This window comes from Danio rerio, chromosome 1, assembly GCF_049306965.1.
Source record: "Danio rerio strain Tuebingen ecotype United States chromosome 1, GRCz12tu, whole genome shotgun sequence".
NCBI lineage: Eukaryota > Metazoa > Chordata > Actinopteri > Cypriniformes > Danionidae > Danio > Danio rerio.
In genome coordinates this window covers 56,736,204-56,752,181 of record NC_133176.1, presented here as the reverse complement: position 1 = coordinate 56,752,181, position 15,978 = coordinate 56,736,204, and the positions used below count along the sequence as shown (strand labels likewise).

The 15,978-nt window shown below is 35.6% G+C and overlaps 1 protein-coding gene across 2 annotated transcripts; it reads right to left on the bottom strand.

Annotated features, from left to right (window-relative positions):
- Positions 1-1,056: 1,056 nt before the first annotated feature.
- Positions 1,057-15,474, bottom strand: ucp1 (uncoupling protein 1). Of its 2 annotated transcripts, none has more exons than XR_012404235.1 (7): positions 15,396-15,474; positions 12,405-12,531; positions 11,227-11,434; positions 9,746-9,943; positions 7,921-8,173; positions 4,820-5,347; positions 1,057-2,645 (listed from the first exon to the last, which is right to left on the bottom strand). XR_012404235.1 is itself a non-coding variant. In NM_199523.2 (7 exons), exons 2-7 carry the CDS (start codon positions 12,528-12,530, stop codon positions 2,531-2,533), a joined length of 930 nt encoding a protein of 309 aa, NP_955817.1. In that variant the 5' UTR covers position 12,531; positions 15,396-15,464; the 3' UTR covers positions 1,057-2,530. The 2 variants fall into 2 exon arrangements, 1 of the variants encoding a protein (NP_955817.1); NM_199523.2 differs by having other exon boundaries at positions 4,820-5,000; positions 8,072-8,173; positions 15,396-15,464.
- Positions 15,475-15,978: the final 504 nt, after the last annotated feature.

Sequence of the window (15,978 nt, the reverse complement as noted above, 5' to 3'; positions counted from 1 at the left end):
TTTATGTACAAGATTGTGCCGTCAAACTGTTGTATAAATGCAATATCACACTCGTAGCAGTGTGCTATGGCTGTATATCAGCACTGGTGGGGCACTAAGGCACGAGGCCGCGCACGCCTCCCACCAGTGCTGATATACAGCCATAGCACACTGCTGCTCATGTGATATATATATATATATATATATATATATATATATATATATATATATATATATATGTGTGTGTTTGTGTGTGTGTGTGTGTATATATACACACACATACACACACACACACACACACACACACACACACACACACACACACACACATATATATATATATATATATATATATATATATATATATATATATATATATGAAGAGGTCAGATGCAAAAACCTCTAAATACTGTCTTAAATATTCCTCTAAAATGAGCATATATTTCAGGCTCCTCTGAGTGTTAAGTAACATCACTTTCATGGCAAATAGTAAAGGAAAAATGTTCATTTTCAATGGAAGTTTCAGACAGCAGTGACGCATTGGTGCAGTAGGAAGTGCTGTTGCCTTACAGCAAGAAAGTCGCTGGTTTGAGCCTCGGCTGGGTCAGTTGGTGTTTCTGTGTGGAGTTTGCATGTTCTCCCTGCGTTGGTGTGGGTTTCCCCCCAGTCCAAACACGTGCTATAGGGGAATTGAATGAATTATATTGGGTGTTTCCCAGTACTGGGTTGCAGCTGGAAGGGCATACGCTGCGTAAAACATGCTGGAATATTTGGCGGTTCATTCTGCTTTGGTGACCTTTGATAAGTAAGGGACTAAGTCAAATTATATATACATTAAAACCTGAACCTTAAGGTAAAATAAAATATTTTCTTAGCATTAAAAAAAGGAATAAAGACACAATCTGATCGATTCATGCATAATAACAATTTTTTTTGTTCTCAATTGAACTCCAAATTGAGATTCGCATCAACGTAACCATCAATAAATATGTTTAAAATGTGCCCATATTAAGGTTTTTTTTAATAAATCTGCACACGGTTATCAGTCCTCCACAGTCAACACAAGACATCAGAATGTTCCATAAAGGTGTTTTATTGAAGCTTATCTTCAGGTGTTTATGAGCTTCTAGCAATGAGGCGATCTCACTTTCTAGATCATTCCAGGGTTACGTGTCGGAGAACATTTATGGTTAAATAGATCTTTATAAGATAAAACAGTTGCACAAACTGCTTTTAGAAATAAAAAGAGGAAACATAAATATCACATAAACATTATGTACATTAACATATGGAGGGGCGCCTTTCTGAACATCCGTCAATCTGTGCACTTACACGGTCACTCGCTGTACTTCACCACGGTTTTCAGAAGTGTTTACAGTTGAAGACAAACGTATTCACACTCCTTTAACACTTTTAATTCACTTCAAAATATTTCACAAGTGCTGTTTAGCAGGGCCAGGACATTTCTCACAGTATTTTCTGTCAAGCTTTTTCTTCTGGAGAAAGTTTATTTTAGTTTGACTGAAATAAAACAGTTACATTTTTGTTAAGGTCAAAATTATTAGCCCCCTTGAGAATTTTTTTTTTCTTTGATTAACTACAGCACAAACCAGTGCTGTTTAATGACTTGCCTAATTACCAAAACTATTGAACTTTTTACATGTCTCTTTAAGCTGAATCTAATGTGTGTATTTATATAGCACATTCGTCATGTATAGCCATACACCCAAAGCACTTCACAATCATGAGGGGAGGGGGGAAGGGGGGGTCTCTCCACACCACCACCAGTGTGCAGCATCCACTTTGATGATGCAACGGCGGCCACAGGACACCACACACCAGCTGCAGATCGATTGGAGAGACAGTCATAGAGCCAATTCGGTGCATGGGGCAGATTAGGGATAACAGCCGGTGGAGGGAATTTGGCCAAGACACCGGGGTTACATCTCCGCTCTTTACGAGAAGTCCCATGGGATTTTTAATAACCGCATAGAGTCAAGACCTCAGTTTAACGTCTCATCCGAAAGACGGCGCTCACTGACAGTATGATGTCTCCTTCACTATACTGGGGCATTAGGACTCTAGGACTAGGCCTCTCTAATACCACTGCCAACAGCAACCTAGTTTTCCCATGTGGTCTCCCATCCATGTACTGGCCAGGTTCAGGCCTGCTTAGCTTGAGTGAGTAACCAGTCTTGGGCTGCAGAGTAAGATGGCTGTGGATACTAGTGTCTTGTAAAATATCTTGTAAAATATGACATACTGTCATTATGGCAAAGATCAAAGAAATCAGTTTTGAGTTATTAAATGTGTTGGAAAAAAACAGCACTTTGGAAATATTACAAAAACATAAAGAAAATATTTGCCTTCAACTGTAGTGATGAAGAACTGAAGGAGAAAAGGTTTGTTTCTATGAAATGCTACGCTGAACTCATCAATACTGTTTTCCTGTCCACAAATAATTCACATGCTGTGGTCTTCGTCGCTCTGTCAGATGTTGAATTAGCCGCTCGTCTGAGTCCGTTTGTGTGTTTAGCATGGTATTTAACATCTACGCAGCGGCTTCGATTCTGTTTCTGGACACCATCATGGCCCGTTTGAGCTGCTCAAACGACACGAACATCACCACGTTCCAGGAGCCCAGCCGCAGGAATGACGGGACAAAACTGAAGGAGAGAAAACAACAGAAATGCATTTAGAATCGTTCAAGAAGTGGTTCATCCTGAGAGATGGAAACATCCTGGTAAATTGCTCATTCAAAAAGTACAGAAGGTGTTTGGTTCTGTTTTCTCTTCAGGAGGAGATTAAACGTTCAGTTGACATCATGATTCACCTTCATGTCAATTCTTTTTCAACTATTTGAAAAAGCACAGGATTTTTCACAGTGTTTCCTATAATATTTTTTCTTCTGGAGAAAGTCTTATTTTTATTTTAAGCATTTTTACATTTTTTAAACACCATTTTCAGGTCAAAATTATTAGCCCCTTTAAGCTATATATTTTTTATGGTAGTCTACAGAACAAACCATCATTATACAATGTCTATTTACTCTTACTTGTCTAATTAACCTAGTTAAGCCTTTAAATGTCACTTTAAGCTGTATAGAAGTGTCTTGAAAACTATCTAGTAAAATATTATTTACTGTCATCATGGCAAACATAAAATAAATCAGTTACTAGAAATGAGTTATTAAAACTATCATGTTTAGAAATGTGTTGAAGCTCACTTATTTACATAAACAGCTACATAAATGCACATAAAACAATGTTTTTTTTTTAAATTACATTTATTTTTTATTTTGAGATAGAGACTGATTTTAAGAATGTGTCTGGTGCAAATGTAAAGGGGGGTTCAAATCAGAAGTTGTTTCATTAAATGTTAAAATATTTCACTTAATAACACAAAATTCAGTTGTTGTTGTTTTTTTAACTTAACATGATCTGGCTTTTTCTCACTGCTGATCCATTAACCAGTGTTCACTAATGAGACTTTACTGTAAAGTGTGACCTGTTGTACTTGATCATCTTTTTGCCGTTTCATTTAGTTGAAATTCACATTGAACAAATGAAAGTTGATGTCAGAATTAGTAGCCACCTGTTCAATTTTAATTCTTGTACATTTTCCCCCATTTCTGTTTAATAGAAATACAAATTAACACATTTCTAAACATAATAGTTCTCATAACCAATTTCTAATAACTGATTTCTGTTTTCACTGCTGATGACAGAGTTACTGAAGTTTGTTCTGCGGGCTTGCGGTTTTTTTTAGTTACATCTTTGGTTTGGTGCGTTAATCTGATCATTACTATTATTCAAAAGAAGGTAATGATTCGCACTCAGTTGCTTCGTACTGTTTTTATTTTTACTTTTTCTTACATTTTACGGGTGATAACAGACAGACAGACGTTTCGGCACAAAGCCTTCCTCAGTGTGTGACACAATTCTTTAACTCCACCCTTTTATCCCATAGTCAATCACAATGTGCAATTAGTTAAACTGTCACTTTCATTTCATTATCCATTAATCACACAATAACTTATAATCTTCACAGCAATGTCAATAAACAATCTTCCCATTTACGACCTCACTCTACAGAGATAAAGTGCATCAACTATTATCATTAATCAGGTGTATATCAATACAATACAATTCTAACAGTTGACATTAAAAGTTTTCTACATTTGACAATTACCTAAAGATTAAACTGCTGATGACAGCACATAATATTAGACTAGATATTTTTCAAGACACTTCTATACAGCTTAAAGTTACATTTAAAGGCTCAACTAGGGTAATTAGGCAAGTCATTGTATAACAGAAGTTTGATCTGTAGACAATCAGGTAAAAATATAGCTTAAAGAGGCTAATAATATTGACCTTAAAATTGTTTTTAAAAAATTAAAAACTGCTTTTATTCTAGCTGAAACAAAACCACTAAGACTTTCTCCAGAAGAAAAAATATTATCAGACATACTGTGAAAATTTCCTTGCTCTGTTAAATATAATTTGGGAAATATTAAAAAAATAAAAACAGAACTAATAGTTTAATAATTTTGATTTTAACTGTACACTATACAGTAATACAGTACATTTTTTTGTGTTATTACTATATTGATTAGAAACGTGTTGATAAAAATCTTCTCTCTGTTAAACAGAAATTAGGAAAAAAATATACAGGGGGGTGAAAAATACAGGGGGGCTAATAATTCTGAGTTCAACTGTATATACAGAAGGGGCTACAGTCTCTGGAGCTTGTCTCAATATCGCGATGAAAGCTTCAGCAATTAATCACAACAAGAAAATGAGTCGAGTAATTATAGTTGGTGTAAATGCTCGCTCACCCTTTGTAGAAAGCTGTGGGTCCCTCTTTAGTGAGCATGGTCCAGGCGCAGTTGGTGGAGCTGCTGTACTGTCCCGGTGGAGAGTTCATGTACCGTGTTTTTACCACATCCACAGGAGACGCGATCACCGTCGTGATGAAGCCCGCGCCGAACGCAGACACAAAGTGACACGGGAGATTGTCTGCATGCAGAAACGGGACAATACATTACTATTGCAATCGGTTATAGGGATAGTTCAGCTATTTATTGCTCTCCCTCAAGTTATAAATCTCTGAGTTTCTTTATTCTGTACAACAAAACCTGCAACCATTTCCTTCCATAGTAGGAAAAACTAATTCTGCCAACCATGGAAGACTTAAAGGACAACACAAACACTTAATACTCTTCATTGAATATGGACACATAGACATCACCTATAGGCTATATAACTGCAGGTTCTTCATGTTTATTTATAATAACTTAACATTCATTCATATTCCTTTGGCTTAGTCCAGGGGTGTCCAAACTTGGTCCTGGAGGGCCGGTGTCCTGCTGAGTTTAGTTCCAACTTGCTTCAACACACCTGCCAGGAAGTTTCTAGTACATCTAGTAAGAGCTTGATTAGCTGCTTCAGGTGTGTTTGATTCAACCCAAGCTCATTCTGAAAACGTAGTCCCGCGGACGTTTCTGGAGACAGCGGAATACGTCCCGGGAGGTACACACGGCCGCGTTTATTTTTTTTCAAGTGAACGCTGCGGGGCGGTGTGACGCCGTTCCCTTTTGCGCTTGCTGGCCGACCGCTTACTTCCTTGTGGAGGGCTTCCCCGCTGCAACCCGTTTGTCCACTCAGCTCATCGTGTACGTCGGCAGGCTCGAGATGCGGAGAGGAGTCCACCGCGGGGAAGAGCGGTTCCAGCAATCAGGTAAGACAAAAACAGAATCCCAAAAATTAAGTGAACGAGTTTCATGACTGCGAAATCCGAAACGCGGTAGAAAAAAAAAAAAAAATCAGGGCTTTTATTTTTTTTTGTAAACTGTCGCTTGGGTTTAGGGAAGCGAGCGGGCGGGCGGGTCGATCGGTAAGATTGGTTGGGTTCGTGGAAGGAGGAGGGTGGGTCGGCCGATTGGCCGGTCGCGCAGTCAATCATCCGGCCAGTGGGACAGTGGCCTCAGGCGGGTTCACGCGAGAACAGCGTGGGCGCTGAGGCGTCTGAGACGCGAAAAAGCGCACAACAGCGGCCTCTCGCGGATTCACGAAAACAAAAACTGCAGCCGTACGTACCCACCGGGACGTATTCCGTGGTCTCCAGAAACGTCCGCGGGACTACGTTTCCACAAGGTTTGATTAGAGTAGGAGCTAAACTCTTCAGGACACCGGCCCTCCAGGACCAAGTTTAAACACCCCTGGCTTAGTCCCTGATTATCAGAGGTCTTCACAGTGGAATGAACTATCAGCTATTCTTGTATATGTTTTACGCAGCGGGTGCCCTTCCAGCCACAACCCAGCACTGGGAAACACCCATACACTCTCACTTTCACACACACACTCATACACTATTACAGCCAATTTAGTTCATCCAGTTCACCTATAGCTCATGTGTTTGGACTTGTGGGGGAAACCGGAGCACCCGGAGGAAACCCACGCCAACACAGGGAGAACATGCAAACTCCACACAGAAATGCAAACTGGCCCAGCTGAGACTCGAACCAGCGACCTTCTTGCTGCTAACAACTGAGCCACGTGCCGTCCATATTAATAATTAACTAATATTCTTGCTCAATAAACATCCAATGAGAACAGTCGTAAAGTTAATAATATAGCTGATGTGTTAGCTGTGCCAGAGACAGTTTGTTCTGTACAGTGTGTGTGTGTGTGCATCATCGTCATCATCATCACACTTTGCCCTTGCTCTTTTAAAGGTTTCTCAGAGAAGTGCTGATGCAGAAGCCTGACCCTGATTACAACATTATCTTATCTGGAGAAAGCGCTGTGCTCTGCTTCAATCTCACACACTCTTCACTCTGATCACTGGAGGACGTCAGAAATGTGTTTGTGTGTGTGTGTCCAATCACAGAGGCCTCAGCTGCATCTCCTTATTGCCTGATTTACCAACACACACTGGCATGCGTGTGTGGTTGTGTGTGTGTGTGTGTGTGTAGGTTTGAGAAACACTGTCTGCTCATGTTTTTAATGACTGTATTTTATGACTAAACTATTGATTGAAATCCTTTTCATTATGGAAAGGTTAGGGTGGGATGTATTAATGCACTTGTCCAGTTATTTTAATGGAGCTTTTAATGCAGTCCTATTAGCTCAGATAATAAAAGAAAAACTTTATTTTATATTATTATTATTATTATTATTACTATTATTACTATTATTATTATTATTATTATTATTATTATTACAATTATTACTATTATTATTATTATTATTATTATTATTATTATTATTATTATTATTATTATTATTACCATTATTACTATTAATATTATTTATATTATTATTATTATTATTATTACTACTATTATTACTATTATTATTATTATTACCATTATTACTATCATTATTATTAATATTATTATTATTATTATTACCATTATTACTATTATTACTATTATTATTATTACCATTATTACTATTATTATTATTATTACTATTACTATTATTATTATTATTTATTATTATTATTATTATTATTATCTCACTTTTTTAATTAATAATTTACTTATAATTTTGGTCACTTTATTTATATGTACAATTCATAATATTAACGAATCATTAACAGACTTTTTTAGCTCATTAAATTACTAATAAGCTGCTCATTAATAGTTAGTAATGTAGTCGTTGGCTTTAGGTTCAGGATTAGAGATGTAAAATGAGATGATGCTTTGTAAATGCTAGCAAGAAGCTCATATCTTAGTAATAGGCAGGTAATAAGCCAGTAATAAATGGCGTAAATTGTTACTTAAACTAAAGTGTTACCCTTACTTTATTTAGGAAGCACATGTAAATAACCCTTTATTCACGCACTCACACTTTTCTTTTTTTTAATTATGAACATAAATATACCCTTCCTATAAAAATATTTAGTTAAAAGAGAGGTCTGTGAGGGCTGTACCTATTTATGCTGAGCACTTTATGTATGAAAAGTAATAGGAAGAGGCATATGTTTATTTAATCCTACATCCCCTTCTCTGCTCTTTATTAATAATAAGCAATGATCTAAAAGAGTAACTGATCATGAAGGAGTGTTTGAGTGCGCTGTCTACCTGACAGGAGTCTGTGTTTAAGGATAGCCTCTTTGATCAGATCGTAAGACACCAGTTCTGTGCAGTTGACCAGAGCGTTCCTCGTGATGTTCGGCAGAGTTCCTGATGCAAAAAACAAAGCAGACATTCATTAGATGCTGTTTCTTGAGCAGAAGCTAAATTTATAAACTACCAGTTAAAGTTTGGGGTCAGGTTTTTTTTTTCTCTATTTTTTTTTAAATAAAATTATTCTGCTCATCAAGGCGGCATTTATTTAATGTAAAATAAATTATTGAATTGTTAAATACTTATTTATTAAATATTTAGTTATTAATAGTTATTGTATGTATTTTCAAATGAAATTATTAGTCCAGTCATTATTGCTTTTATTACTATTTTTATTAATAATAATAATAATTTTTTACTTATTACTTATTTTATATTTAGTTGATCAACCTCCAAATGCTAAACTATATTACATAAAGTACATCATGCAAAATCAACATTTCGTTAATAATTATACATATATAAATCATTTTTACAGTACACTGAATACAGCTACATCAAAATACATACAGCAGTCAACATTTGAAATCATCAATGTTGAAAACCAAAAATGTGTATTGAATAATTTTTACAGAAACAAATAATTTCAATATTATGTTAATTGGAATGATTAAAATTAATACATTTATTTAAAAGTAATTATGATTAAAATGTTATTGTTTTCATTGGTCATAATTATAATATATTTAAGATTTATGTAATATTTATTACACAATAACACAATTTTTGATTCAATTATATATATAAATATACACAGTTGAAGTCAGAATTATTAGCCCCCCTTTGAATTTTTTTTTTTTTTTTTTTTTTATATATATTTCCCAAATGATGTTTCACAGAGCAAGGAAATTTTCATAGTATGTCTGATAATATTTTTTTCTTCTGGAGAAAATCTTAATTGTTTTATGTCAGCTAGAATAAAAGCAGTTTAAAAATTTTTAAACACCATTTTAAGGTCAATATTATAATTCCCTTTAGGCTATATTTTTCCCCCAATCGTCTAAAAACAAACCATCGTTATACAATAACTTGCCTAATTACCCTAACCTGCCTATTTAACTTAATTAACCTAGTTAAGCTGTATAGAAGTGTCTTAAAATATCTAGTAAAATATTATTTAATGTCATCATGACAAATATAAAATAAATAAGTTATTAGAGATGAGTTATTAAAACTATTGTTTAGAAATGTGTTGAAGAAATCTGCTCAACATCAAACAGAAATTGGGGAAAAAATAAATGGGGCTAATAATTGTGACTTCAACTATATATATATATATATATATATATATATATATATATATATATATATATATATATATATATATATGTATTTTTTTTTTATATATATATACACACACACACACACACACACACACACACACACACACAATATTCTATAATAATACAAAAATAATTTCATAATCAACTACAGAATCAACATATTTGACATTTTTGTTAAATTTGCATATTTCAGCATCCATTGCAGAATGTGACTCTCTGATTGGTGGATTTTTCTGTACATCATTTTACTTGCAAACTTTTGGAATATTCTTTGAGTCACTGATCACTCGCTCCCTATGTAGTGTACAAGTAAATGACCCCATAGATTCAGTACGTCTGCCTGTACCTTTCCAGAGACCACGGAGTCCCTCAAGCTGGAAGATCTGCCTGTAGGCCTGCATGGTGCCGTTGTATCGTCTGCCCACACCCTGGAGGTTCATTTGGGCCTGGAAACGCACCTTTACCACGTCTGTGGGCTGAGCCATGGACACGGCCATCGCTCCGGTAGTACAGCCCGCCAGGATTCGCACCGCCACATTAGGGTCTGCAGAGAAACATCAGGACAAGACAGATATGAGCTTTTTTTTTTTACATTCATACATGTGCATTTTGTGATTCAGGGTCACAGATTGCAGTAAATAATTAAGAAAATTTTATTGTTTATTTCACTATTAATTATGGCTGGCCAAAAAATGTGTTTTGACATAATGTGTGTGCACTGTGTATATTTATTAGATATATAATACACACATGCATGTATATAATTGAGAAAATACTTTTAGATAAAATCTGTATAAGGGTTGGAGGATGAAACTGAAACACTGGCCAATTTAGGGATGGAGGTTTCATGACTAAATTTCCAATGACTTCAAAGAGTCAGTATACATGGCCGGGCTGCTATAGCCAAACCTTTGGTCACTCGTGCCAATGATAAACATTGGTTTCAATAGCGCAAGCAGCGGAAATCTTCATTGTGAAACATCTATTGTTCTCTGATGAGTCCACCTTGACTGTCTTTACCACATCTGGGAGAGTTACGGTGTGGAGAAGCCCCAGAAATGTGTTGCATGCCCAGAGTGAAGCATGGGGGGATCAATGATGGTTGTCATTCCTCAGACCCAGTACTTGTGCTAGATGGTTGGTTACTGGCAAGGACTACTGTACCATTCTGGAGAAGCATGTGCACCCAATGGGTCAAACATTGTATCCGGAAGGCAGTGCCATGTATCAGAATGATAGTGCACCAATACACAGAGTAAGACTGCTGACAGAGTGCTTTAACAAAGATGAAAGTGAAGTTGAACATCTCCCACGGCCTGCACAGAGACCAGATCTAAATATTACTAAGCCACTTTGAGGTGTTTTGGAGGAGTGAGTCAGGAAACTTGTAGCACCATGTAGTGACCTGGCCACTATTCTGCAATAAGAAAGGCTTAAAATCTCTCGGGCCACTGTGCAGGACTTGTATCTGTCACTCGGTCACTCCCGAGATGAACTGATGCTGTATTGGTCGCAAAAGGAGGCCCTGCCTACACCATACTGATAAATTACTGAGCCCTAAAACCAGGAGTTTCACATTCATTGTCCAGCCTCTGTATATAACACACACACACACACACACACACACACACACACACACACACACACACACACACACACAAACACACACACACACAAACAGACACACACACACACACACACACACACACATGTGATTAATCTTTGAATGTTACCTAATGTTAAATCTAATGAAAAAGTTCTTCTGAAATGAACAAAATAGCTTTAAGAAAAGGCTTTCGGTTTGCTGAAGGAGACTTTTTGACTGACTGTCTTTTCCACGCGTGTAGAAGCTCTTGACGTTGTCGTAGAGGCCAATGCGGATGGAGGCGAAGGCCATCTGTCTCTGTAGGCCGGCGACCAGGCCGTTGTAGAGCGAGCGCGGACCCTCCGTCCTCATCATGGTGCTGATGGTCCCGAAAACACCTTTGTAGCGGATGCCTTTAGCGGCTCCTGTCACCGCTTTCTCCCCCTGGATCTAACACACACACAAACAATACATGAAATGATAGCTTAGTGAATACTACTTTATAAAGATCACCGTTAGACTGCTTTGGGCAGGATTATATTCATTCATTCATTTTCTTGTCGGCTTAGTCCCTTTATTAAACCGCGGTTGCCACAGCGGAATGAACCACCAACCTATCCAGCAAGTTTTTACACAGCGGATGCCCTTCCAGCCGCAACCCATCTCTGGGAAACATCCACACACACACTCATATGCTACGGACAATTTATTCACCTGTACTGTACGTCTTTGGACTGTGGGGGAACCCAGCGCACCCGGAGGAAACCCACACGAAGACAGGGAGAACATGCAAACTCCACACAGAAACGCCAACTGAGCCGAGGTTCGAACCAGGACCCAGCGACCCTCTTGCTGTGAGGCGACAGCACTACCTACTGCGCCACTGCCTCGCCACAGGATTATATATCTAAAGGAAACTACTACAATGGCAAAATTTGTATAACTTTAAACTAAAAACTGTATTTAATAGAAATGAATCATGTATGACAATATTACACATAACACACACTACAGTTTTTAAATGTGAATTAACTGATTAAATGTTAGGGTATCTTATATTAATTTATATTTATTTATTTATCATCTCCTTGGACACTTGCAAATGGTTTGCTGCATCTATAAATCGGCCATGTCTTGATGTGTTCAGTGTGATGCGATTTACTTTCGACGTGCAATTTGATTGGATGGGAATCTAAGGACTCTAATCTCCATACACAAGAGAAAATAAAGTAGTGACTGCAGGTTGAAGGAAAAAAATGGAGTAAAAGTACCGATACAGCACTAGAAATGTAGGCAAAAAGGGAAAGTGAAAGTACACATTTTTATAACTACTTGGTAAAGTACAACTCCTGACATAAACTACTCAATTACAGGAGTTTGAGTATCTGTAATTAGTTACTCCACATCACTGCTTGTGTACCTGCAGGCGGACTTTGGCCGTGTCCAGCGGGAAGGTGACGAGGTCAGCGATGCAGGCGGCCGTTCCTGCACTCAACACCTTCACAGTCAGAGGAGGAGGAACATCTGACGGCTTCAGACCCACCATACTAACACACACACAAACACACACACACACACACACACACACACACACACACACACACACACACACACACACACACACACACACACAATTTCAGTGAGTACAGCACACTACTGCATTACACTTACAGTATACACTAACAACATATACAACATGACAGATGAAGCTCACTGCTCTCATGTTTGACTTGTGCTGAGGTGCATTCTGGGATGCTTGTAAATGGCTGAGTTGTTTTGTTAAATGCTGCACACTTGTTGCATGTGCATACTCTCTTTTTCACCCATTAAAGAGTATTGGGTTATATACTGTATGCAGGGCAAGGGGTTTTCGGTCTCTGATAAACAGAAACTGATGGTGAACAGGTCTTTGCACAATGAAGTCCAGAATTTTCTTATGCGTTTTTTATTTTTTTTCTCCTGCCACATTCTGTCTTTATATGAATGTTTGCCCTGTGTTTGTCATACAGTGATCTGTGCTGGTCAAGTAATGGCATTTTGTATTTTGGCTTTCGCTTGTGTGGTGGCTCTGAACAGTCTAAACACCTCACAAATGATTTCCCAGATGCAAAAACTCTCACCCAGTTTTAATTTTTTAAAGATAAATGAAAGTTTTGGAGGCGGTGTGTCAATATACTTGACAACAGGTCAAATTTAATTTTAAGGTGTTAAAGTTAAGGCCAAACATTTTGGATTCAGTGTGCAAAAACCTTTAGTTTGACTATTTTCAATTACATGAGGTTCCTTTTAGAGCATCAATAATGTAATTTAATAAAAATATAGTCCATTAAATAGACTTTTGCATTGTCTAGTTGTTCAAGTGTAAAACAAGGTAAAGACGTCAGGAGCAGCAGGCGAGAGCAGAAACTCTATGGTAAATACTGGTAAAATTCATTTCCATATTTTAAAGAGGTCATTGTAATGTAATGCAGTGCTTCTTGTCTGGTCTGAGACCCCCTTTAAATCGTATCTCAATCAGGCAGTGAAGATGATCATTTTTAAAGAAATCAGATCTTAAATGTGGTGAGTTTATAATGGAACGACAGTTCACAGGAAGCAACTGAGCCGGCTTATTATTAATTAAAGTCTCCATAGTCTCTAATACTCTACTGAATTACATATAAATGTCTACAATGTTTCCACACAAATATGTTAATAAACACTTTTTTTCCATGCAGAAGTTGCATTCTAAATGGTTTACATTTTTTAATTAAACTCTATCATTTAATAAATCAGTATTATTTCATGCCGCACACTTGTTGCACATGCATACAGTACACTGCCTATCAGTTATTAAATGTATTGAACAGTTGTGTTTGTATTGAAATGCATAAGTACACACAGTCGACACATTTTAATAAACACATGCTTTCAAAATGATGAAATTAAGATTACTGAAGCTTTTGGCTAATGGTCAGCTTGATCGTGGACACTTTAAAAAGAAAATGTTTCTACACAATGTAAATATTACAAATTTATGTAGTAAAATGAAAAATTATTTTACATTTACATTCTTCAAAGTGTTCTGTAAATATTCTGTATATAAATATTTTTTTTCCCATGAGAATGTTAATCGTAACTAAAAAGTAGATAGAAATGAAGAGAAAATAATAGATTTCATTCATTTAAAATATTGTATATAGTTTGCATACAATTGAAGATTATATTACATAGCATTTATTTTAATGGAAAATGTATAAATCTATAAGATTAAGATCTTTTACATATATTTGCACATTTTAAGATGTTACACATATACTGTAGACAGACAGATAGATAGATAGATAGATAGATAGATAGATAGATAGATAGATAGATAGATAGATAGATAGATAGATAGATAGATAGATAGATAGATAGATAGATAGATAGATAGATAGATAGATAGATAGATAGACAGACAGATAGATAGATAGATAATTATTATTATTAATGTAATAGTAATAAAAGCAATAATGACTGGAGTAATAATTTTCATGTGAAACTACATACAGTAAGAAAGTGTTTTTTTATTTTAATAAATATTTAACAATTTAAATTTTTTTAGATTTAATAAATGCCACCTAATGAACAATAATTTTCTTCTGCAAAAAAAAAAACATGAAAAAAAAATCATTAAAAAAAACACTGACTATATATATATTATATAACTGACTATAATATTATGTTTTGCATATATATATATATATATATACATATATATATATATATATATATATATATATATATATATATATATATATATAAATATATAAGCAAAACATAATATTAAAATAATATACAGTACTACATTCAATTTTACATGAGTTTAGAAAATGTGAAAAAATGTATTAAACCATTAAATCCATATATATATATATATATATATATATATATATATATATATATATATATATATATATATATATATATATATATAAATATATATATATATATATATATATATATATATATATATGTGTGTGTGTGTGTGTGTGTGTATATATATATATATACATATCACAGTTTAAAATCCTAAAAAAATATAATTATTTAAATGTATAATTAATTTATAATTAATTCATTTTTTAACAAAAGTTTGCATTTTTAATTTCTTTTAACTAATTTCAAAATGTAAAGTTTAAAATCATAATCTATTTAACAATTAAAAACTTAAAACATTTAAATGTTAAAACTTAAACATTTAATTAAAAAAGATTTAAAAAATGAGTTTGCAAAATGTGAAACAATATTTAAAATGTCACATTTAAAACCCTCATTTACTAAACAATCAAAATAACCATATTGCATATTGTTTCTTTTTTCTTAAACACACACTAACACGGTCCAATTATTAGTAACGCAGTGCGATCCTGAATAAAAATCCTCTGACCTGGCAGTAATCTGTGTGTGCTGGAGGGACGGGACGGGACGGGCCGGCCGGCAGGGATGAAGCCTGGAGCTCTGGAGGGACGAGGACTCTCTCTGTCCCTCTTTATATACGAGCACAAGCAGGACTCCATTCAAGAGGCGTCTCTGCGGGACACACCACTGGTCCACACAAAGTCCACCCTCAGCACAGAGTCCAGCTCCAAAACAGCCTGATAAACAAGCGCTTAGATAATACACTGAAGACAAAAACACACAGCTGATCGAGATGCTGCGCTCGTCAACACACTACAGGAATAAATTAAAACTCATTCACTCAGGCAGAGGAGTGTTTTCAAAGCTGCAGGTCACTAAAGAAGATTTCTGGTAGCACTTTAGGTTAGGTAACAATGCATCGGATTTATTACTGGATTTATTACTATAAGATGTGAACTGTTTATTAGCACATAAAGTATCATCCTTTATTTTACATACCTAAAGCCAACTACTACCTTTCTGACTATTAATAAGCAGCTCATTTGCAGTTGATTGAGCTGAAAGTCTTAGTTAATGGTTTGCTAATTGTGTGAATTGTACTGTAAAATAAG